The sequence below is a fragment of the Ictalurus punctatus genome, unplaced genomic scaffold (genome assembly GCF_001660625.3).
Source record: "Ictalurus punctatus breed USDA103 unplaced genomic scaffold, Coco_2.0 Super-Scaffold_100046, whole genome shotgun sequence".
Lineage (NCBI taxonomy): Eukaryota > Metazoa > Chordata > Actinopteri > Siluriformes > Ictaluridae > Ictalurus > Ictalurus punctatus.
In genome coordinates, this window is record NW_026521087.1 from 1,394,742 (window position 1) to 1,420,030 (window position 25,289).

Below are 25,289 nucleotides of genomic sequence, written 5' to 3' on the forward strand. Positions count from 1 at the left end.
AGACATAAAATGTACATAGTTTATTTTTCATGCATTTAGGATTTCATGTTTTTTTTTTTTTTTTTTTTTACTCTTCGAGGAAAAGAAATGATCTTTCGAGGCAGCTTCATCACTACCTGCTCCGTTTGACTCAAAAATGTAACGACCGGTTTCAAAAAGTCACGATGTCTTCAGTTCATGAGATTTTACTGTTGAATTTAAACAGGAAATGTGAAATATTTTTTCCCTTTGTTTCCTCTACTGTCTTTTTGCTGTGATCTTGAACACAGTTGTAATTTTAAAAAAAATAAAAATAAAAAAAGATAATTCTAGTTCTCTCACTTTCCTTGTCCTAATTGTCCTGTATCTGTTAAATCCGTTTCATCTGTTCTTTCTGTCTGTATGAACACTTGTAGAAATGACTTGTAGTCCATATTTTTAAATGATTCGTGATTTTGAATTTAAATAAAGATATTCTTTAATTCTGTATTTTGTCATTTAATTATCATTAGAAATCAGACGATCAGATTAAAGCCATGGCTTCTTTACCTGCCGAAGCTGTAAAACTTTCAATAAACCAGTCAATAGATCAGCTGGATAAATGTAGATTTTTAATTTATTGATGAGATGTATTGATGGTGTTGATAGATTATTTGAAGATTTTTATTGATATTGAACAATCATTCAGTTCAATATTGAAAAAACTTGATAAATAGTTGATTAAATAAATGTGGTGTAATGTACTGAGTCAAATATGAAAACTACAAATAAACATCTATTTATATCTGTGTATAATTAAAAACCTCTCTCAATACAAGAAATTCATATCCTAAATGTTGCAAGTGATTAATCTGATCATTTTATTCAGCTGTTTAATTATTACTTTCTAAATAATAAACAAATGAATGTTCTGGATTCATGAGGAATGTTTATATTTTGTGTACAAACTCAAAAGTTTAAACAAAGTGTATATTTATGATAATAAAGCACAAAGAACGTGAAACCTCAACACGTCTACAATCATCGATTAATTAAATATTAATTTAAAAAATTAAATTAAACAAGAGTAAGACGAAGTATATTTTTAATTAAAATGTAATTAGGAGCACTTTTAAAGTGGATTTGATTTAAAATAATGATACAGCTGTTTTTTTATGTATTTGTATATCTTATCCTCTATCGTGTTTAAGAAGAAGAGAATAATGAAGCTTTTTATGAAATAATATTTGGGTTCATTTTATTTTATTTTCTCCTCAAAGATTCAAATTTACGTCAACGGCCGTTACGTTGGTGACGTCACCACGAGCGCGAGAAGTCGAAGGTAGGAGCAGAAAGCGGTGTTAGTGTTAGTTCTGGCCCGTTTGGACCCAAACTAAAGTGAGTTTATTCGGTTCTGTGTAACCGAACCCGTTCTGTTTTGTGCTGTATTGTGTGTATGTGTGTAGTTAACAGTGTTAACACCTGTGTTTCAGGTGTATCAGTATGAAGCAGGCGGTGACGGCGCACTGATTCACTCTCGGAGCTCGGTTCACTAATGACCGAATCACCGAGGAACCGACCAAAGATAACTCACACCCGCACGGAGAAGAAGAACAAGAGGAGGAGAAGTGAGAAATAACATTTTAAAACTTTTTTTTATTCACTCTGGTTCAGTATTAATGTTAATATTATACAAATATACTAGCGGTGCTAGCTTTTGAGGAGGCAGTCCAGTCCACGCATGCGCAGTGTAATTAATGAGCAAGCTAATCGAAATGAGATTAGCAAATAGGTCGATGTTATTTTTGATTCTATTTAAAACGATGAATTCACTCTGTCAATAACTGCCCAGTCTGAGAATACTGCATGATTTACTTTTATAAGTGGACGTGGCAGAACGACATTTAGCTTCACTGGCTAATTAGAGCTCTTTTACTAGTTTAATGGCTGAGTCATCCGGCTTCGCGCATGCGCAGTGTGGGTTAAGGTGCTATAGTTCTCTTCTTTTGAATTATTATTATTATTATTATTATTATTGAGACCATTTGGGGTGAATTTGGAGCATGTGGGGGGTTCGAGTGACCCCAGAATGACCTATAAATATTCTTTTAATATCTCCAGAACTGAAGCAGCACAAACGAAAATTTTTACGGCACAAACCAGCACAAACTATTCTGCCGATGTTTTGTGTTGGTGGGGGGGCCAACTTCACGCAGGTTGTGTGTGTGTGTGTGTGTGTGTGTGCTCTTCAAATATCCAGATGTTCGATGGTCAAGTGTGTAGCGTACAGATAGAGTGCACAATTTAAGAAATAGGAACCAGTCAGAGAGAGGACATCGAAATAAGAACAGGAAGCACTGACCAAATAAGGGAATAGATTAAACTGGTACACGGCGTATGGGAGGCAGGAGATTGTGACAGTTATGTTGAATTATGTTGAACGTTGAACGTGTTGGATTATAGAAATAAATAAAGTGGTACTGATGTGTGTGTGCGTGTTTTTAGGATGAGCTGGAGTGGGGCAAAGAGAACTGCATTCAGATCAAACGGATACAAGAGGTTATGACTCTCACTCACTCACTCACTCGCACACATCTATACACACACTTCTCGACACAGATCCCTAACTATCATTTCTGGTGTGTGTGTGTTAGAGGTGGCCGAGTTGTTTGAGGATCTAAAGAATTGAGTGTCACAATTCAACATGCACATCAGCGAAACTTTTCCCTCTGACTACACCAGCACGCACGCACAGAAATTCATAGTGCAGGTAACACACACACACACACACACACACACACACACACACACACGAGTAGAGCAGGTGTAGTTTAACAGCATATGTGTATAAAGAGGCTTTTTTCTTCAGGTCAAAATATATACAGCAGGGGTGCCCAATATGTCGATCGCGATCGACTGGTCGATCGCAAAGGAAGTGCAGGTAGATCGCTAGTTGACGTAGTTAGTTGACGTACAGGGCAGCCAGTCTGAGATCTCGTCTTTTCTCTCACCACACGTGTGCGATCAAGCGCGCCAGTGCTAAAGGCTAGCAAGCGAAATCGTGGGGAGAGGACATTTTTCAGTCTTTTAAAGAATTCATTGACAAAACCCAGCTCCAGTGTGCAAATTGATATCAGTCAATGGTTGAGCAGTGCAAATGGATTCATTGCCAAGTGCAGGGAAGACGATGCTTTCCCTGACTTCTTTAACTACCACTGTGTTGTGGATAAAAAATGTCATAAAATAAACATAAGGGAGACCTAGCATCCAGCAAAAGGGAGAAGAAGAAAAAAACGGGCACCTAGACACATAGAAGCGGGATTAGGCGGACATTGACGGATTGGAATTACACTTTAAAGATCTTTAAGAGCAGTAGTAGTCAAAAAAAGCCAAAAAGAGGTATACGAGCTGAGCTGAGGAGTGCTAATACACACACACACACACGCTCGTACAGTCAAGGGCGGGCAAGTAGACACAACATACACACACATGAATAACTTTAATAAAATCTTATAGTAATAGAGAAACTCTATTAAAAACAGAATAGTAGGATATGCAGGACAGTAGAACTGTAATGATGTTAAGAAGTTGGAAGTACAGTAAACCGCTTTTCAAGTAGTATAAATATATATAAAATAAGAAATATAGTGCAAATATGAAAATAAATTATAAACTAGAAATACAGGAAAATGTAAACTTACTCATGACTCAAATGGTGAGGGTTCTTGGCTCGCAAGGAAGGCCTTAATTTTAAGAAAGAACCATGAGGAGCCAGTTATAAGGGTGGCTGGGTCAAACTGCCCCCCCCCCCCCCCCCCCCCCCCCCCCCCCCCTCCCCCCCCCCCCTACGTCATGTCTACGTCATTTTATTTAACTAGGTAAATGAGAATCCTGGTTTCTGATTCTCTATGTAATTCAAAACGCTGGGTTTTTATTTTCTGGGTTATTAGAAATGCCTGGGTTCTGATTCTATGTGTAAGTGAAATAGGCCTTTTCTGGAAACATATGGGTTATCGTTATCTAGTGTGTAAATACAGTATAAAAACTGGAGCTTAAGCTCAGGGTATTGGGATCACTTCTGAGAATTCTCATCGGTGTGGATCTCGTGTGGTGGAATGGAACAATAAAGCTGGACCCTTGCTTCTTCTCACTCACGGCTGGTGTATTTTTTTCCATCTCCAACTGGTCTCAGAGGTAGATGTGAGTATTTATTGGCTTTTAAGTTGAGTTTTAAATGTTTTTGGGTAATAGGCTAAATTTGAGCCAACAACTGCATAATACACCAACAAGCCTTATGCACAAGAATGCTAAACGTGAAAGAGATCATGGATGTTGAAACAAAGATCGCCTGTTCTATACGTGCTAGTTCACTTCAAAGACGGCTGTTCCGTGCGCATCTGGAGAAGGCAGACTGCGACCAATCAGCTCCTGCTACACACTGACGTGAGACGGCTTAGTAGGGGTAAATTCCTGCAGAGATTTCGAGAGCTCTGTCCGGAGATAAGCGAGTTTCTTTTTGCTGTTAAACATGCAGAATACACCCAGGTCAATGATTATCAGTGGTTGCTGGACTTTTTTAACCGAGCATTTTTAACCGATCTGACCAACTTAATTTGGAGCTGCAAGGAAAAGACAAAAATTAAAGGCAGTTAATGCCTTTAAACGGAAAATGCAACTTCTGTTTTCAAAGCTGCAGCACCATGTTTTTGGGAACTTCCAAAACCTCGCGTCAGATCTGGAGACACAGCGGAATTGCGGCTTGTGCGCAGTTTAACATTGCACGCTACACGGAGCAGATTGACGGCTGTCGGTCAGAGTTTGACAGACGCTTTCAAGACTTTGCTTTATTGGAGGCATTCGCCACATTCATGTGCTACCCGTTTAGGGACAATGTTGAGGTTGATTCACTCGCATCGAAAATTGCAGCGCTGTTTCACCTGAACTCGTCTGAAGTGGAGGATGAGATTTTTTGAAACTTCAGACTGACATTCAGCTGAAGTCCAGGGCTCATGGACAGTTCTGGAACTTACTCACAGGGGAAAAGTACCCAAACATGAGGAAATGTGCCACCTCCTTGACTGCATTATTTGGCTCTACTTATTTATGTGAGTCAGCCTTTTCCCTCATGAAGATCATTAAGTCCAAATACCGTTCCACAATGACTGATCATCATTTGGAGGCCTGCTTGAGGCTGGCTACCAGCAGCTACTGTCCGGACTATGCAACCCTGGCTGATTCTATTCAGTGCACGTCGTCAGAGTAAAATTTTAGCATTTTTAGTGTAGGTAGATCTCTTTGACTGGTCATGTTAAAAGTAGCTCACAAGTCAAAAAAGTGTGGGCACCCCTGATGTACAGTAAATATAAATATTAGTCATAATTCGCAGCCTTAGAAGCACAAGCATCCAAAGTAAAATTGCAAATGCAGAGTTTAAAATTGTCACCATGACGACAAAGTCCAAGAAGTGTAACTTACTCCTGCAGAAAATAAATAATAATAATTATTAAGTATCAGTGATGTTTCCGTTGTTCAGGTGGCGATTGCAGGCGCATTTTATCCGAACTGCTTCCTCCAGGGAACTGTGGACGAGGAGCTCGCCTCCAAGGAACTCTATGGAAACGACCCCAGGACCACCGTAGTGGTATTCAGTCAGCTTCCATTTAACTAGGGGATTATTATTATTATTATTAATAATAATATTTCTCTCTCTCCCTCCCTCTCTCTCTCTCTCAAGTGTGTAATCTCCCTCCATTTGCATTCCTCTACTATAAACAGCTCCAGTCTCTCTTCAGACACTGTGGTTAAATCAAATCCATCTCCTTTGACAGCTCCAGGTGTGTGTGACACCATTGTGTGTGTGTGTGTGTGTGTGTGTGTGTGTGTGTGTGTGTGTGTGTGTGTGTTTAATTGTGATTTTCTATAAACATGTATTGTGGGTCTGTGTGTATCAGGGCCTATGTAGAGTTCTACCGCTCGTCAATGAGAGGTTCTGGCGTTCTCCCAGAGGTCTCTCTGTCTCTCCTCCTCACGCAGCAGAGACTTCCTCTCCATCTCAACGTTTAACCCACTGGAGAGGTGGAGACTTGGGCAGGGGGGTAGTGTATCTCACACCTCAGATATACACGGTACACACACACACACTCTGCAGCGAGCATCATCAGATGAGTCATAGTTACATTTTAAGTGAGAGTAGTCATGTGACCAAATCCCCTAGACAGTGTGATGTTTAGATGATGTTCTGTACATTAGTGCTGTTCTGTTACAGGTCTCTCTCTCTGTGTCTCTCTCACTCACTGTGTGTGTGTGTCTCTCTCAGGGTGAATGTGGATTTTCAGAATCAGTCAGTGAGCCCTGTCGGGGTTCTGAGCAGCTCCGTTGAGTTGGAGAATCTTCCGTCTAACCCTGTCTTTATCGTCAATATCACCGAGGTGTCTGTTCCGCCTCTTTCACTTTCAGTGCACAAATAAAAAAGAAGCAGTGGCTCCTGTGTGTGTGTGTGTGTGTGTGTGTGTGTGTGTGTGTGCGCACTAACAGGAGGTCCAGGTGCAGCCTTTGGATATTGATGAAGATTTACTGCCCCTGCAAGACCTTCCTCGACTGCGTAGTCTGGAGCAAAGGATGCAACAGAGCCCAGATTACAAGCAAAATCTGGTGAGAGTTTTTTTCCTTTTTGTTAACAACTACTTGCACAATTACACAGCTACTGAGACCATTTCTGTTTTCTCAAGGTGACACACTTGTACTCAAAGCACAACACTGAACACCACTTTGATATGAGGGAACAGTTATGACCTACTCTTTAGTAGAGATGGAAAACACACAGGGCAGGGTAACTGCAGGAGTAGTGAGAAGCACTGACACAGTTGACGAGGCAATACATGCTTATTAATTATTTGTTTTTATACTAGTGTATATTATTTTTTACATCGGTTTCAGGTAAACTGGTTGGCGCTTATTGACGGGGTGTATGTGCGTGACTGCACCTGGCGCATATTGAAGAGGGTGATTGCTAACTCCCTGGCAAAGAATCTCAATTGGAGGGGAGTCGATGGAAAGACTTCACTGTCCGCTCTCCAACTCGGAGAGGTCGTGATTGGTAAGTATATCTGTTTACATACAGAATTAGCTGTCTCTCTCAGATGATATGTAAGGGGTAATCCACGGCTAGATGTGCATTAAACGATTTAATGCATGATGTGGAGGAAAAGAACCACTCGTTCAAATCGTTTAATGCACACCTAGCCATGGATTACCCCGCCTATACCATGGTCTTTCCACAATTAATAACGTTAAAGCTGTCATTGGTTTAGAAGCGCAAACTTTGATTAGAAGTTTAAAATAAACTTTGGGAGGTCCCACTTCGGCTCTAATTGGCTATTTATATTTCTCTGGTTTACTTTATTTAAATGGTTAGTAGTCATATGGATCCCAGCATAGCTGGGACAGGCACGCCTTTAAGATTTATTAGTTGGAACGTCAGAGGTATGGGTAATCCTGTCAAGAGATCTAAGGATTTTATACATTTGAAACATTTAAACTTCAATATAGTATTTTTACAGGAGACGCACCTACGTCTTAAAGTATTAAAGATCATCAAAGGTTACTCTGCCCTTGGGTGAGTCAAGTCTTCCACTCGAACTTTAATTCGAAAGCAAGAGGGGTCGCTATTTTAATTGACAAAAGGTCACAGTTTTCCTCCACTAACGTTGTTGCTGATGTGAACGGTAGATATATTATAGTTGCTGGTACTCTGATGCAAAGACAGGTGTTGTTGGTAAATGTACACGCTCCAAACTTTGATGATGTGGAATTTGCTAATAGATTGTTGAGCAATCTCCCTTTTTAAATACTCACCTGTAGATTTTCGGTGGAGATTTAAACTGTGTAATTCACCAAAACTTTGATCGGTCTAATCCCCGTACTCTGAATCAATCTGCTATGTCTAAAACATTTTCCGATTTTATGGGTCAGAACGGTCTCGTTGATCCCTGGAGATCCCGTAACTCTGCTCTTAAAAAGTTTTCTTTCTTCTCCCAGGTGCTATCCTATTGAAATCCTATTCGAGGATTGATTATTTTTTATAGACAGCACTCTTGATTCTTGTGTAGTTTCTTCTGACTATTTGGGTATTGTAATTTCTGACCATGCGATCATGAATTAGATATTCATCTTTCTATTTATAAACGTAGCCCACCGCCTTGGAGATTTAATTCTCTTCTTTTAGCAGGCAGTGAATTCTGTGAGTTCATTTCTACTTCTATGGATGACTTTCTTTTCTTCAGTCAGAATGACTCCACCTCTTATTCATTGTTATGGGAGACACTTAAATCCTATATCAGAGGGCAGATTATTTCTTACTCCACTCTCTGTAATTAAAAGCGCACTGCTAGGGTTAATGAACTTACATCTGCGATCAGTAGTCTCGATCAAAGATGTGCGTTGAACCCCTCTCCAGAACTTCTTAAACAGCGAATCGACTTACAGGCAGAATTCAATCTTATTTCGACTAAAGAGGCGGAACGCTTGTTGTTACGTACTCCTGGTTCATATTATGAACATGGCGACGAGCCGAGTCGTTTACTGGCACGTCAGCTACGGCGACAGGCCGCTTCCCGTCTCATACCTAGTGTTAAAAACACTCATAATATCGTCACTACAGAGCCCATGGAAATTAATGCTACTTTTAAATGGTTTTACTCTTCACCTTATAAATCTGAATTTCCTGCAGACGATACTAAAGTGAAAGCAGTTCTTCAAGACCTTTGTACCCCTGTTATTGATTTGAATACTGCCATGCAACTGGACTCCCCACTCTCTCTTCAAGAAATTTGAATTCAGTTAAAACTATGCAATCTAACAAAGCTCCTGGCCCGGACGGGTTTCCAGTTGAATTTTTTAAAATGTTTATTGGAAAATTAGCTCCATTGCTTTTATCTGTGTTCAACGAATCCTTGGAATGTGTCTTTGCCTCTGACTCTGACACAAGCCACGATAGCTCTGCTTCTTAAGGAGGGTAAGGATCCAACCTCCTGTGGTTCTTATAGGCCGCTGTCTCTGCTTAATGCAGATGTAAAGGTGTTGGTGAAAGTAATGGCATCTCGTTTAGAGGACATTATCCCTTATATTATATGTGAAGAGCAGAAGGGTTTTATAAAGGGACGTCAGATGTTTTTCAATACCCGTACGCTCTTTAATATAATTTATTCAAAGCATTCGGCAGTGCTTCCTGAGATTGTGATTTCATTAGATGCTGAAAAAAGCATTTGATAGGGTTGAGTGGGAGTATTTGTTTGCAGTCTTGAGGAAGTTCGGATTTGGGGATGAGTTTATTTCTTGGATTAGCCTCCTTTACTCAACCCCTAATGCCAGGGTTCAGACAAACGATCTCGTCAAGATTGTCCTTTATCCCCTCTGCTTTTTGCTGTCGCTATCGAACCTCTGTCTATCGCATTAAGATCTTCTCCCTTGTTTAAAGGAATAGTTCTATACGGTGTAGAATACAAATTGTCGCTATATGCTGATGATTTGTTATTGTATGTAACCGATCCTGTTGCCTCTATGCCTGCTGTCTTGGGTGTTCTGGAATCCTTTGGTGTTGTCTCTGGTTATAAATTAAATTTGGATAAAAGCGACTGTTTTCCTGTCAATACTGCAGCATTTTCTCTCCAACAGTCAGATTTACCGTTTCGATTTAGTCAGTAAGGGTTTAAATACCTAGGTATCAACGTGACACGTTCTCTATCTAATCTTTCATCAGCTAACTTCACTCCCCTTATCTCAAAGGTTAAATCTAACATTCAGATTGGGGTAACTTACCCCTTTCTCTAATTGTCAGGATCAATGTCGTCAAAATGAATATATTACCGAAGTTTCTTTTCTTGTTCCAGCAAGTGCCTCTTTCTCTGCCAAAATCATTCTTCGATTCATTGGCTAAGATAATTAGTACTTTTATTTGGGGAGGGAAGCCACCAAGGGTTAGTAAATTATTGCAGAAATGTAGACTTAGTGGAGGACTTGCATTACCCAATTTTCAATTCTATTACTGGGCTGCGCACATCCATAAACTCTGCTACTGGGTTAAATCTCCTGGATCTTCTTGGTCTAAATTGGAACTATTGTCGTGTAGGGAATCCTCTTCACCTGCTTTACTTTATTCCTCCTACAAAACTCTCCCTATATACTGGTAATCTAGTTGTCCTCAACACTTAGGACTTAGTATCAATTTAGACGGCGCTTTAAATTTGTAGGTGCATCCTCTTTGTGTCCTTTAGTCAACAACCACCTATTTCCTCCATCGTGTTTGGACTCCACATTCTCAGTGTGGGATGACAAGGGTATTGAACAAGTTAGAAATCTGTATCACGAAGGTGTGTTCGATAGCTTTGCCAATCTGGCATACACTTATGACCTCCCTGTGACTCATTTTTTTTCGGTATTTTCAAATTCGGAATTTCGTTTCTAGATGTTTTCCTGATTTCCCCTCTGCGCCTCCTGAACAGGCTTGGGAAAGCTTGTTTTCAAACAATCCACATCAGAGAGGAATGATTTCTAGGATTTATGATTTCATTCTGGCGTTAGGTAGTGAGTCGTGTAACAAAGTTAGGAATGCGTGGGAAACGGAGTTAGGAGTACAGATAAGTGAGGGGTGTTGGGAACGTGCTATAGGGAGGGTACAGTCTACCACTTCCTGTGCTCGTCTTGGACTCATCCAGTTCAAAGTTTTAACAGAGTCCATCTGTCCAAGTCGAGACTTTCTGTGATGTATCCGGACGTAGAGGACAGGTGTGATAAATGCCATGGCTCTCCCTGTCATCTTGGCCATAGGTTTTTCTTCTGCCCTGATCTCCATGGTTTTTGGACTGTTTTTTTACCATCATGTCCACTATTCTCAGGGTAGATTTAAATCCTTGTCCATTGATTGCTGTATTTGGGATTCCTGATGCCTCAGTTCCATTGAGCTTGATACAAAAGGATGTTTTTGCTTTCACATCCTTTATAGCAAGACGTTCCCTCAAGGGCAGTCAAGGGCGGGCAAGTAGACACAACATACACACATGAATAACTTTAATAATCTTATAGTAATAGAGAAACTCTCTATAAAAAAACAGAATAGTAGTATATGCAGGACAGTATGGAGGATATGCAGGAGCTTAAGCTCATCACTTCTGAGAATTCTCATCGGTGTGGATCTCGTGTGGTGGAACGGAACAATAAATCTGGACCCTTGCTTCTTCTCACTCACGGCTGGTGTCTTTTTTTTCTATCTCCAACTGGGCTCAGAGGTAGATGTGAGTGTTGGCTTCTATGTTGAATTTTAAGTGTTTTTGGGTAATAGGCTATATTTGAGCCAACAGAGGGGAGAGGTAATAAATAAACTTATAAATGTGATTACTTGATGACCGTAGACAGAACTCTATAAATGTGAAATGTTTTGTTGAAGTTCAGATGAATCTCTGATGTACAGAATATTCAACAGAGTTCTGCAGAAAGATTTTGAATGCCTGTCATTCACCAGAACAAATTTGCAGTTGAACAGTCTGTCTAAAAGAAAAAATCTAAACACACAATATAAAATTCCTGCAGTGTGAATAAAGCCTTTGTGTTGCTTTTAGCAAACATGTCTAGTACTCTCGGTTCAATGTACACAATTTACCCCATTTAAATGCATTTTGGAAATTGTTCCACATGGCCTTAAAGTGTGAATATTCACTGTACGCCAAATAAGTAATCAAAGAATGGAACTGAATTTTTTCTTCTCTAACGGACCATTAATCACAATTATAAAAGATGATGCATCAGGTACAAAGTATCAGGGTTTTTCCCACAATAGTTGCATGATTTTTGCTACACCCTTTCCACCGTGTGTGTGTGTGTGTGTGCACGCGCGCTACAAATCACTTTGAGGTAAAAATATTTTAAGGCAGCCACTTTCACCTTCCTACAACAATTGGTGACTGGTCTGAGGTGAAGCTTCTTGTCATGTTACTGTGGTCATGGATCACATTGTGGGGATCTCTGTAATGTAACCGTTTCTGTAATTATCCTTACCTGCTTTTGTGCTTCTGTGTCTTCTGTTGGTGCTTTATTCTGCTTTTTAGGGCCCGAGCACCGCTGCTGCAAAGCCCTATTGGATCTGCTGTTTATTATTGGGGCAGAGCACCGAAGGTGCAGCGCTTCCGGTGACCACCGGAGGGCGCATGCACCGGAGGTGCAGGGCCCTATTGATTTTCTGGTGTTTATTGTTTATTGTTTATTTCATGCATTCTTGTCGTTTTTAAGGGCCTAAACATGGCTGAAAACTCCCAAAACTCGGTAGACGCGCCAGCACCAGTGAAAATGTAACTTACATTGGGCATGGGCATGGTCGAGGAGCTCCTTAGCACCCCTGAAGGCAGGCAATGGTCGGGATGAAGTTGCTCCGATGTGCACGATTTACCATATATATATATATATATATATATAAGATAGATATGGGGTAATAAAGTGTAAAATATAGATAATTCACAATAATTTAATATCAGATATCAGTTAGATTCAGCTTCGGACACAAGTTCCAGGTACTGATCGAGAAGGAGTGGATCAGCTTCGGACACAAGTTGGCCTCGGTGTGTATGAGCAGTGAGGGCGTGGCTGTGTGTGGGTGCGTGAACGCATGTATATTTAACCCCATCTTTCTCTCTCTGTGTGTTTCTCAGCGTGTCGGCCTTGGAGATGAGAATCACGCCAACTCGGAACGATCCCCTCTCTTTGTGCAGTTCATCGACTGTGTGTGGCAGATGATGAGACAGGTCAGCTACTGATGCTTTACACCACAACACTGTTGAATTCTCCAATCTGATTGGTCAGAAGGCGTTGGAGACATTTCTGGAACAGCAAGATTCTGATTCCAGCTGCAAGGGAAATTACAGCTTTATAGTGATGTGCTCGTTCTCGTTCCTATAGTAACAGCTCATTGACAGGGTCTAGTATGGCGTACGCAATACATATTCTAAGCTTAATCGTAAACATATTATAAACATGTCACTTAAAGAAAAAGACGTATGATCATTGTGATCTAGTTAAGATTTATAAGTTATCTATTTATGGAAGTTTTATGGAAGTATTCTCCAGTGTCACGGCAGAGAGGACATTGCACTTTCCAGTTTCTCAGTAACATTGCAAGTCTTATTCATTTCAAGAGTTAGGGGGAAAAAAGAGAGGCTTGTGAGGGAACTATTGTTTTATTTTAATGTTATAAAGTAAGAGATCATAATGAGAACTAACTCTCTTTTCCAGGACATTCCAAATTGTTCTTTGGCTATGCCCCATGTTTGTGCAATATTTCAGACCGGTTTTTCCTCTTTTCGCAGCTTCAAAATGGCTTGCTTTTCTCCCATAGACAGCTCTCTGGTCTTCATGTCAGTTTATTCTTTTTAACAACAAATGCTGTCTCCACAGGTGAAACCCAGGGCTCAAACCAAGAGAAGACATTCAGAGCTATTCATTCTTTAAAGTCCATTTAACAAGGTATACCTGGCCAGCAAGAAAAAAACATCAGTCACTCGTTCCAGTATTTTTGAACAGTTAATGAATAGGATGGCTTCAAAAAAGCTGCCATATTTTAAGCTGTGTAACACGTCTAGATGTAAATATGAGGAAATGAAAGCTGAAATTCTGATCTATCGTCTCATATTCGTCTTTTATCTCAAACCCAAATGTCTTCAGTATACAGCAAAAGCAAGTGAATTGGCCTTGATGTTCCAATACTTTTGACGAGGACTCTAATTGTAAGAATTAAATATAATTTCCGTACTGAACAAAGACTGATTATCTGTTCAGGCGTTATTGTGCAGATCCACATTTAAGCATCTTACTATACACTGTTAAACCCAGTGTCTGTATTCTTTTTTCAGTTTCCTTCTGCTTCTGAGTTCAAAGAGCTTTTTCTCATCCCCATCCTGGATCGCCCCTACAGCTGCCTGTTTGGTACATTCCTCTACAGCAGTGAGCAGGAGAGAATGGAAAAGGTACGCTCCACATTTCTCCACTAATGGGCGGAGGCTTTCCAGCCTGTCTGATTTTCCTGAATGGAAATGAATTTGTCTAAGTGTCTTATGACTTCTCTCTCTCTGTCTCTCTCTCTCTTTTGTTTTTAGGAAGTACAGGGTAAAACGGTCACTGTGGTCCTACGTTAACAGTCAGCCGGAGGACTTCACTAACCCGTTCTATGTGGACTGTAAAAACCAGGTGCTGTATCCACTGGCCAGTCTCGCACATCTGGAGCTCTGGGTGGGTTATTATGTGCGCTGGAACCCACGCATGAGACCACAGGTGCTTATACTGCAAACCACACTCTGTGAAATTCTGGGGAAATGCTCAAAAATAGTGTTTCCAATATATACCAAAATACCTAGTTACTTGTATAACTGAACAGTGTCACTTCAAACACATGATGAATGTCACTTTTTATTACTAGGTGTTTCTGGGTTTTAACACCAAGTTTGCTTTAAAAAAACAAAACCATTTCTATCAGCGCAAAGCTAAAAAAACACAAAAGCTGGAGTAATGGGTCGGTAAGCATAAAAAGTGCCGTACACAGTGGAACAGGACACACGAGGATCTCTGACACTGTTGACTCTTCAGTGGTTCCATTTTCAGTTCTAGTTTGTAGGTACAGGTTTCAGTCTTCAACAACATTGTAGTTTTCTTTTTAAAATGCACTCCTTGGTTGTGCTCACTGCATTACAAACTCAAATCCAACATTGTGAGATTATTATTATTTTTTTAAGTGTGTTGAAATGTAGTTTTCTTGTGATTCCTCTATATTCCTGTATATTTCATGATTGGCTGGTTAGAAAACTACATGAACGTACAGGTGTTCCTAATAAAGTGGACGGTGAGTGAACATGACGTGGCTGAAACGATTTCCAAAACACTTCAGGAGCAGCTAGCGATAAAGATTAAGGTTACACTGGCTTGATGATTGATCTTTTAATAATGATACATAAATAAATAGAAAGCGAATGGAATGATTTAGAAAATCGGTGTCCCAGAACGAAACTGATGTTTGTGTGCTTTGTTGATTATGTAGATGCCGCTCCATCAGAATCTGAGAGAGTTATTGTTTTTGCGTGAAGAACGTGGAGGAGCTCCAGAGAGAGGCCACGTCATCCTGCTCCATCTCCTCATCCTCAGAGCATACTTCTCCCTCCTCACATAGTGGTACACCACTTCACACTGCTGTCTAAATACACACACGCACACACACATACATACATACATTTAAGAGCACATACTGTCTTTACTCAATGAATACACTCTCAGGCACAAGTAGGGAGTGGAGGAGTATGAAGCGGGCGGGCACACACACACACACACACACATTCCTGTTTGCAATTTTTTTAACTATAGAGAAGTAACCTAGTGTCACATTTTATAAATCCTTAATACTTAAAAATGGATCTTGGATCAATGAGGTTTTCTACTGTTCTCAAGGCTTGGCATGCTGTGCATCCTGAGATGCTTTTCTGCTCACCATGTATGTAAAGAGAGGTTATTTGATGTTACCATGGCCGTCCTATTAACTTGACCCAGTCTGGCCATTCTCCTTTCGTCAACAAGGTGTTTCCACCCCGAGAACTGCCACTTACCGGATGTTTTTCAGACAAGTGTGTGTGTGTGTGTGTGTGGAAATCCTAGGAGAGCCGAAGTTTCTGGAATACTCAAACCAGACCATTTAGAATCTACAACCATGCCACGGATAAAATAACTGGATTACATTCTGGTGTTTGATGTGAATATTGACTGAAGCTCTTCATCTGATCCTGCTTGATGTTGTACATTGTGGTGTTGCCATATGATTGGCTGATTGGATAATTGTATGAATGAGCACATGTACAAGTGATCAGTGAGCACATCTATCTACCTTAGAGGTATTTTGGGGCAATACTTGACAATGTACCTGACTTTGTTAGATTTGTGGCCAAGTTGAAGAAGCTTCTGACATCCCAATGGAAAAAAATTAATAAAACAATCCAAGACAAATTCACTTTCAGTCTTGTTTTTTGTTTATTGTTTTTTTTCCCCCTTCATGTTAATCTCTTTCTACAGAACCGTCCAAACTTCATACGTCAATGCAGTGAGCAAGATAAACTGTCTACAGCTGAAGAATCTAACATTCTACAATTTTGACAAAAGTAACACCAGAGATGCTGCGTTAAAATGGTCAAGAAAATTACACCAAAGTAAAAAAATCACATTGGGTTAGATAATGAACATCGACTGAAACTCTCGATAGGACGTGACATTGTTGGAGAGTTGCATACGAGCGGACATTCAACAATATTTAGTAGAAGCCTTGTGGATGTTTTCGTCTGTGTTCGTCTGTAATATACTGGACTGTCCTACCAAGAGTTCGACCACATACACATTCAACTGAAGCTCATACAGTCAGCATACTGAACTCTCCTTTTTGCCATAGTGTGGCCGCTTAACAGGATAAGGTCTCAGAAGTCAAGCACCAGCAGCTTGTGGCTAAAAAGCTGCAGCAGAATTGAGCTTGGCTAGGAGGTGACTGGTGACGGAAAAAGCCGGGGAACCTCGGAAAGGAAAACAGGGCTGTGTTCCAAATCTTTTATTGCCTCCTCTTCAAACTCCAAAAACCTCTGGGCCCTACAGCTAAATCCAAAGCTGAGGAAAACAACCGTTCAACTAAGAAGGCCTTCTCAAACACAATGTTTGAGCGAAGGGAGGAAATGATCAAACACAGATCAATTGGAACACAGCCCATACAGCAAAACCGTAAAAAGGTGCCATAGAGTGTAAATGATTCAAAAAGACCCAAATCTAAGCCCAAACACTTCATATGACCATTGATATGACTGCTAACGAAATCTATTGTACTGTAGCTGCACTGCTACAAGCGTATATAAAGATACACCGATACAACCAGTTGAACATGAATAACACGCAAAGCACATTTCACAAGCACAATATCTTTCAAAAATGTCCAAAAGCACAAATTCCCTAATAAAGGAAAAAGACATGTTTGTGCTAACATGATACAGCAAGATACAGCTACAAACTAGCTGCTGAAGTTTTCCAATAACAGCACAGTTCCAATAACGGTGTTTTATTCTTCTTATACCACAGCACACTTCCTTCCATCCTACACAGGGTTGTGGGGAGCCTGGAGTCTATCCCAGGGAACTCGGGGCACAAGGCAGGGGACACCCTGGACAGGGTGCCAACCCATCACAGGGCACAATCACTCGTGCACACACACACTGGACAATTTTGGAGATGCCAGTCCACCTACAACGGATGTCTTTGGACTGGGGGAGGAAACCCCTGAAGCACATTTGCAGGGACATCGAGGAAATTTAGTGAAACCCAGTCAGTGATCTTATTGGATAATTAGTCTCTAATGATTTGACCTTGTTTGTTACGCTGCTAAATATTTTCCAAAGGTATGGAAGTGATGTTAAGTCAGCAGACGTATTGTGTGGGTTTGTGTTCTCTCTCCCTCCCCCTGTTTTTTTCTCACAGGTCGCTCTGCCCTAATTCGTTGTGCTGACGTGCTGCATGGGGATTGGAGAGGAGAAGACTGTCCCTCTTTTAAAAAGGAGGACGAACAATATGTTGGGAGGAATGCGGATGTGTGGGGTTCTGTGTCTGCGTGTGTACGACTGAGTAGCGAATGTTTTTCCTGGTGTTTGAGTGAAATCGCTTGCTTGTTGTGTGTGTACGAGTGAAAGAAGTGAGTGGAAGTATATTGTGTTGTCCCATTCCCCTGGTTTGTCTTGTGTTGTGGCTGAGTGTACGCCTGAATTGTAAATATATCTTTCATTGTAAATATTTCTCTTCTTACTGTCATGAAAGCTGTAGGGGTTGTGAGGCGTTTATTTTTGGGCTCTACCTTTTGTTCGCTGTTTTTGCCTCAGTGAGGGAGTCAGGTTAGACTCTATTTTCTTTTGACATACCTTTTTTGTTAGGTTCGTTAAACTGATACAGGGAAGATATTGACTCTTTTGTTTATTACATTGGCCTTGCCAGCCCTGAAGAGTGGTGCTTTCTGAGTGATTCTGTTTGTTTTGCATTATTTTTCTTGTGATCATTAAATTTGTAAGATTTGAAAGACGTGAGGTAATGAGATAATGAGGTGTTAACCTCATTAATTCTCAGTCTGATTTGTTTTTGTTTATACTTTTTTTTATGTTACACCTCGACCCTATACCGGGGTCGTAACAGTGAGTCAAAAATAACTTCCATTTCCTTTTATGAAGTTTTGTGGGCATTGCTACATGGAAATGAGCTGTGTCAGGAACACGGTTTGCACTTTAGAGGTGAACAACACGCGTACACAAGTACGAAGAACATCGGTGTTTCCGAAACTTTTATAAATCCGGCAGAAACGTTTAGTTTAGTTTGACTTGGGCAAACATTTACACATAACTTTAAAAAAGTCGGAATTCAAAGAGACTGCAGTGTAACGAGGTCATTTATGAGCATGATGTTCCTCCCAGACTGCATTTCATACCCTGCACACTTTGAAAACCACCTGATAGAAGGATGGTACTGTCATCGTTACAGAGCAGTGGCACATAGCATACAGAGCACACAGCATACAGAGCACATAGCATACAGAGCATGGCCCAGACCCTTTATGAGGAGGATGAAGGTGGGGTAGCAGCGAGGAAAACAACGTTCAGAGGATTCAAGACTAAAAAAAATTGTGATTCTGTCCTTCGATTGGAAGGAAATGGAAATACAGAGAATGAGCATGCTGCTATATGCAGAAAGATTATCAACCAACGACAGGATGGTGCAATGTGACGCACCACGAAGCTAAACAGGTCTTCCTGATGCTTTTTATTCCTTATACCACAGCAATTTGACAATTAAACATTTTAATCATTAAAAGAACGATATTGTACTTTTTCTCTCTCCTAAAGTTACGATGAACCACAAAGGGTAATGCCCTCTCTTCTGAAGACTGGTGGAAAAGTTCAAATCTAAAATCTAGTTCATTAAACACAACCCTTCTTAAAGCTGTTTACAGAGTCCACACAAGTCATGCTTTAAGTACCTGGACATGCCCGGGTTGAGGCTGGCCACCAGTGCACCGATGGATCTCTTTCCTGCGGCACTGTCGTGGTAGCAGTCGATACCAAAATCATCAGGTGCTTCAACTGAAAGAGCAGGAGAAGTCACTAAAACAATGTTTTAATAGAATAACATCAGGGTTAGGAGGTGCCACTGTTGATCAGTTACAAGATCAGATATTTATATATTTATATATTGCAGTTCCTCTGCAAGGAGATCTTTGGGGCTATGGTCATGAGGGTCTGAGGTCTGCTGAGGGTGCGAGCCACCACACACTGGCTTGGAGTGGGACAGTCCACACACAGGTACTTCTTCACACAATCGTATTTATCCTTACGGTGGGCTGACAGGATCACAACCCCCTTACACACATGATTTAAAGTGAGTGCTTCAGAACAAGAAGTAATGGTAATCTGTAGACTGAGGCTGTTAATCTGAAATTATCTTATGCCTTATGCTTAGACCCGTAAAAGGATATACTGTGACAAAAATCACATAGAAGCAGTTGCACTGCACTGCGTGTGTCACATCACAAAAGGTGAAACGACTTTAACAAAGAAAATCAGACAGCAATATCCTTAAACATTCAACTTAATAAATAAATAAATAAATAAAAAGTTTCATTTGACTTATTTACTAGAAGTGTCAGGATACTAGCTTTTATTTTCCTTAATCGAAAGCTTGAGCATCAGCCGATACCCATCTGATATTGTTTTCTTTAAGATCTACAACGCTCATTATTTTAACTGAAGCACTCGGTTTACCATTAAACTTTCATACAGAAACCCATACATAAAGTATGAATATAACGAATTCAATCCTAGCGAAAGAACAGTCACGTCTCTTTTACATGCATCAGTTATATGATGTGATTTCTGTTATCTCTGATAGCTGATCCACTGTTTTTTTTTGCTGCTATCAGGTACTAGATCAGTGACATCTAGGGATGCACGATTATGGCCAAAATGATAATCCCGATAATTTAGATTAATACTGAGATCTCGATTATCACGATTATTCAGTGATTTTAGTGATAACATTTTTTTATTGCACTTTCACATTTATTAAGTTCTCTCATGCCACAATACAACACACAAGTAGGCATGAGAAAACTTGAGCAGGTCAATTATGACAGAATTTAGGAACATAGTGTGAGCCATGACACATTAATTTACCTTCTGATAAACTAAATGTAATATTTTCAGTTCATTTTACAGACTGTATGCACAAAACAACCGTTAACCTGTTTGGAGTCTGCTCCTCTTAAATATATTTAAAGCTGCACTATTAGACATTTCCACTGTCATGGTTCTGGGCTGGAGTCAGTTCTCGAACCGCTCTGTGTGTATTGTGTGTATATCTGAATAATCTCATATAGGATGTGATTGGGTGAGTTCATTTACCCGTCAGATGCAGAGCGCTTTAGTTTAATGGTGTTCAAGATTTTTACAGCTGATACGATCCAGATACCAATCTTTTTTTATTTAAACTTTAATCATACAGTCTATCATAAACAGTGAAATGTAATCTCTCTGCTCATGGTCACTGTTAACTGAATTAAAATAATAGCAATAAGATACTGTTGGTTAATTGATAAATAAACAAACATAAAATATTTATTTTTAGATATCTTAAAAACAATAAAGAGTCCTAATTAAAAGTAGACTAACACAAAAGTGATCCATATTAGGAAAAAGGATAATAGCTTTCAATGAAATAGCAAACTAAGCTTAATGTCAAATTGATATTAAATGCAACCCATAGTAATTAAACATTATTTCATTTCTCATTTCATTTATATTTAATGAAGTTATTATAATAATATATATATCCATCCATCCAACCTGGAGCTTATCCCAGGGAACATCGGGTACAAGGAGGGGTACACCCTGGACAGTCCATCACAGGGCACAATCACAGGCACACTCACACACCCATTCATACACTACGGACACTTTAGACACGCCAATCAGCCTACAATGCATGTCTTTGGACTGGGTGAGGAAACCAGAGTAGCCCCCGCAGCACGGGGAGAACATGCAAACTCCACACACACACAGGGCCACGGGAATCGAGCCCGACCCTGGTGGTGTGAGGCGAACGTGCTGACCACTAAGCCACCGTATATATTTATTTATTTATTTATTTATTTATTTGTATGTATGTATGTATGTATGTATGTACATATATAATGATTTATTTATAACTAAGCACATTTTCTGTCTTTACATTTTAGTAGTTTTATTTTTGTTTATCAGTTTTAGATCGGTTCCCCAGTACAGTGTCCATGTCTGCTGATAATATTTTGGGGGGATTAAATCAAAACATGGAAACTGGAGTTGACTTTTCTAGTGATATCTGGCAACCGTGAGTTTAAATGAAGTGAATTAGAGTTAGTGAAGGAGAGCGGCAGTGTACTGTATGTTTACAGACGGAACAGTTGTTACTCTTGATTATGATTGGTGAGGAATTTTTTTAATAAAGAAGTTTGAATTAAACCCACCTTGTAGCGTGTTAATGTCATGATTTCTCCTCATGCAAAGCGCTGGAGCTCGAAGCGAACCTGGCAGCTCGAGGGATAAAATACTAACCCCGGGTTTTGGCACTACAAAATGACGTCATCCCTGCGCTGCGCTATGGTGATTGGCTATAAATGTAGGAAGTGCTTGATTTGATCTGCAGCCAAGTTTTCTATTAGCGGAGGACGAACTTTAAACGTTAATATTGCAGTCGATCATGTTCATTTAATCGTGGGCCGTCAAAATCGTAATCGCGATCGATATTCCATTAATTGTGCAGCACTAGTGCCATCTATATTATTTACCCATAGTAATGTGGGTTTTTTCTTCTCCCCCCCTTTATTTTATTTATTTTTAAATCAAAGTCCTTTCAATCATATATTTCACATCACATTCAAGCAGTTATCTAATCAGCCAATCATGTGCCAGCAGCACACTGCATAAAATCATGCAGGTACAGGTCAAGAGCTTCGGTTAATGTGTACATCAGACAACCACGTCATGGTTACTGGTACCAAATGGGCTAGTTTGAGTATTTCAGGAATAAGGCGTTTCCATCCACACACAATTGTTGCTCTCTCAATGTTTTTTTGCACCATTCTTAGTAAACTCGAAGAAATTCTAAGAAGAACAAACTCCCGCAGCCTGGCAGAAATGGTCGTAGAGCGAAGAATGCGCTTTGCAGGACACATTCTACGGATGTCTGACCACCGCCACGCAAAGATCGCGCTGCGCTGGACGCCGCCACGGGGGAAGAGAAGAGTAGGGCGGCCGCGGAATACTTGGCGACGAACATTCATGGAAGATCTACGAGCGCTCGATGTCAAGTGGGAAGATGTGGAAATCGACGCTTCCGACCGAGCCCGCTGGCGAATGCTTGTTGCCCGATGCGCCCCGCTGCGCGGACGGAACTAACTACTACTAACTACTTAGTAAACTCTACAGACAGTTCTGTGTGAAAAGCCCAGGAGATCAGCAATTTCTGAAATACTCAAACCTGCCCATCTGATACAAACAACCATGCCACGGTAAAGGTCACAGAGGTCACAATTTTCACCCATTGTGATGCTTGACGTGAACGGTAACTTTTTATGCATTGACGTGAACGTTAACTCAAGTTCTTTTTACGCATCGTGCCGCTGCCCCATGATTGAATAACTACATGAATGTGAGGGTGTTTCTAATAAAATGGGCAGCGAGTGCATTACTTATTCATTCAAATAATGAATATAACGGTCGTTACATTACTAGTCACATGTACGGTTTTTCTAAGCAATACAATACATTTTCTATACCTTAACCCCTAAAAAGTACGGCTGCTCACCTGAACATTTTCAGCATAGTAAAATACTTTAATATTTGAATCCTAAACAAACTTCATGGACACACTTGATTCTACCCAGTGTGTGAGACCCACCATCTGAACCTGTTGCCCCACTCTCTGCTGCAGAGCTCTGAGCAGAGCCTCCTGTCGATCATCGTACTCCATCCTGCACACAGAAAAAAAATGAAATGGCGGGGGGATAAAAAGTGTTAATGCTGCAATTAAGACATGATCCTTGCTCAACAGGGCTCTGGTTCAAATAAAACACTACGCACAGTAACCACTGCCTTCCGCTATGAATGAAAGAAAAGCTGTCGAGAAGCTCTTCATTTTAGAGCGTGCAGTTCGAGAAACACGTTTATTTGCCGAGACCATTGAAACGTTTGTGCCTAACTGATGGACTGCAGCTGAATACGGACAATATGAGAGCAAAGTTCTGCACTACCTAATCGACGAGGACCGCTTTAATAATTTGAAATTAACAGTGCTACACACTAGCGTCCCTTTCATGAAGCTCACGAGGAGTGAATTTTAAAAAGAGCCCAGGACGCAGTAATGGCACAGGCTACAATTTCTTTCTAAACACTGGTCAAGTGTGTTGGCTCACATTCCCGGCCTCTGAAGGTGGATGCCCACGGGCACTTTGTTGAGGGTCTGCAGTAGTGAGTGAGCGACATCAGCGTTACGGCGCGTATGGGACAGCAGCCAGATCTCCAGAGGCATGCTGGTCATCAGAGGAAGACCTCGCGTCTCTTTAGACCAATCCGCGTCACATGGGTTGTACTCGTACTGCGCACACACACAAACTCTACTCAGCAAGAGTGCGACACGTGTCATGTACAGTTGTGTTCTCTGTGTTCTGTGGTCCCCCTTACTGCTCTCGCTCCCTGTAGGATCCTCTCAGCAGGAAGAACTCTTCCAGTCAGATTCAGCAGCTCGTTCTCAAAGCTTAGATTCACTGAAAAATTCAGCAGTGTAAATTGGTATAACGTTCATTTCAAACATTTAATCGTACACCTTCAGATCAAAAGGCTTTTAAGATCATGAAAAACATTCTAGTCGGGTGTCCACAAACTTTTGATTGGTAGTGTATATCTATCATTAAACTTAAGAATGATATAATCAGAAAAACCATCACGCTATATGTTCAGCCTCGTGTTGCCCGGGATAGTCTCTGTAAAGTAAATACACATCCCTTATATGCATGCTACAAATGTTTCTTTTGTAAAATTTGTCTCTGGCTTGCACGTTAAGGATAAATTTCTAAATGTAAAGAATGTATAAGTTTCTGTAAAGCTGCTCTGTGACATCGTACGCTGTTAAACGCGCTATACAGACAAAAGCAGAATTGAATTAATAATGCAGTCGCTTTTATCCAGTACCTGCTCATGTTCCTGATGAATCTGTTGAGGCAGTTCTCCCACTGTTCTGGGGTCAGTCTGGTGTGAGTGGAAAGGTCCTTCATGATGTTAAAGTCGTGCGCATCTTATCAGTCAGACCTGAGCAAGTTACAACAATTAGTGCGATAAGAAGCAGACAATGATTAAGCGCTCTGTGAGGGAGACCTGTGAGGTAGCAGAACTCCGGGATGAGTAAGACAGATCCTGGTGGAGGAGCTCCTGCAGGACCCAACCTCCTAACGTGACTGACCAGCAGAACCTGGTTCCTATCAGTGATCTGCAGATCATATTCCTAAAAAATATATATTATATCCCACAAAGAAATTAAGACGGGAACAAAGTCAGCAGTGAAATGAGGCTCCTTTAATACTGTTTAAAAAGCATCTCAGGGAAATTCCTCAAGATATCAAGTGAGAAATGCCAAGAATACATTTCTGGAAAAAGGGCATCTACTTTGAAGATCCTAAAAATTCATATCCTAAATTATTTTGATGTATTTTGGATGTATTTTTTTCGGGGGGTGAATAAAGAATGAACGTGTCTTTAACGTTTGACGGTAGTGTATGTTTCCAATGCAAGTGCTATAGTATAGGTGTGCTGGGTTATATCTTATATAGGTCTATTAGGTTATACACGTCTATATGCAGTGGTTGTAAGTAAATATACAAGAACTGTGGCTGAATATCTAGTATATAGTTATTTATCTCTTTTTTATATCTCTTATTTTCCTTTGTTTTCGTAGTATTGTTTTGGTATTTTATTTTTTTTTTCCCATTTTATTAGATTTTTTCTGCCAATCGACTGCCCACACTCAAGTCCAGTAGGTGGCGGTAATGCATCTTTAGCATTAAAACAAAAAAGAAGAGAACTATAGTGCCTTAACCCACACTGCGCATGCGCGAAGCCGGATGACTCAGCCATTAAACTAGTAAAAGAGCTCTAATTAGCCAGTGAAGCTAAATGTCGTTCTGCCACGTCCACTTATAAAAGTAAATCATGCAGTAT

The 25,289-nt window shown here is 40.4% G+C and overlaps 2 protein-coding genes across 11 annotated transcripts; one reads left to right on the forward strand and one right to left on the reverse strand.

The window, feature by feature from the left end:
* Positions 1-1,241: 1,241 nt before the first annotated feature.
* Positions 1,242-18,206, forward strand: LOC128630032 (myotubularin-related protein 2). Of its 10 annotated transcripts, XR_008394214.1 has the most exons (16): positions 1,275-1,356; positions 1,452-1,586; positions 2,464-2,517; positions 2,613-2,728; positions 5,492-5,599; positions 5,693-5,792; positions 5,910-6,083; positions 6,275-6,609; positions 6,895-7,054; positions 12,654-12,746; positions 13,396-13,464; positions 13,851-13,964; positions 14,094-14,268; positions 15,029-15,159; positions 17,089-17,331; positions 17,485-18,205. XR_008394214.1 is itself a non-coding variant. In XM_053678615.1 (8 exons), exons 4-7 carry the CDS (start codon positions 2,663-2,665, stop codon positions 14,130-14,132), a joined length of 312 nt encoding a protein of 103 aa, XP_053534590.1. In that variant the 5' UTR covers positions 1,242-1,300; positions 1,452-1,586; positions 2,464-2,517; positions 2,613-2,662; the 3' UTR covers positions 14,133-14,268; positions 15,029-15,118. The 10 variants fall into 10 exon arrangements, 2 of the variants coding, with proteins under 2 accessions (XP_053534590.1, XP_053534589.1); XR_008394211.1 differs by having other exon boundaries at positions 17,089-18,206; XR_008394215.1 differs by lacking the exon at positions 17,089-17,331 and having other exon boundaries at positions 17,485-18,202.
* LOC128630031 (piwi-like protein 1) lies at positions 15,053-24,263 on the reverse strand. Its single transcript, XM_053678613.1, has 5 exons — positions 23,760-24,263; positions 23,492-23,673; positions 22,978-23,050; positions 19,025-19,127; positions 15,053-15,181 (listed from the first exon to the last, which is right to left on the reverse strand). The coding sequence occupies exons 2-5, from the start codon at positions 23,614-23,616 to the stop codon at positions 15,150-15,152; spliced, it is 333 nt and encodes a 110-aa protein (XP_053534588.1). The 5' UTR covers positions 23,617-23,673; positions 23,760-24,263; the 3' UTR covers positions 15,053-15,149.
* Positions 24,264-25,289: the final 1,026 nt, after the last annotated feature.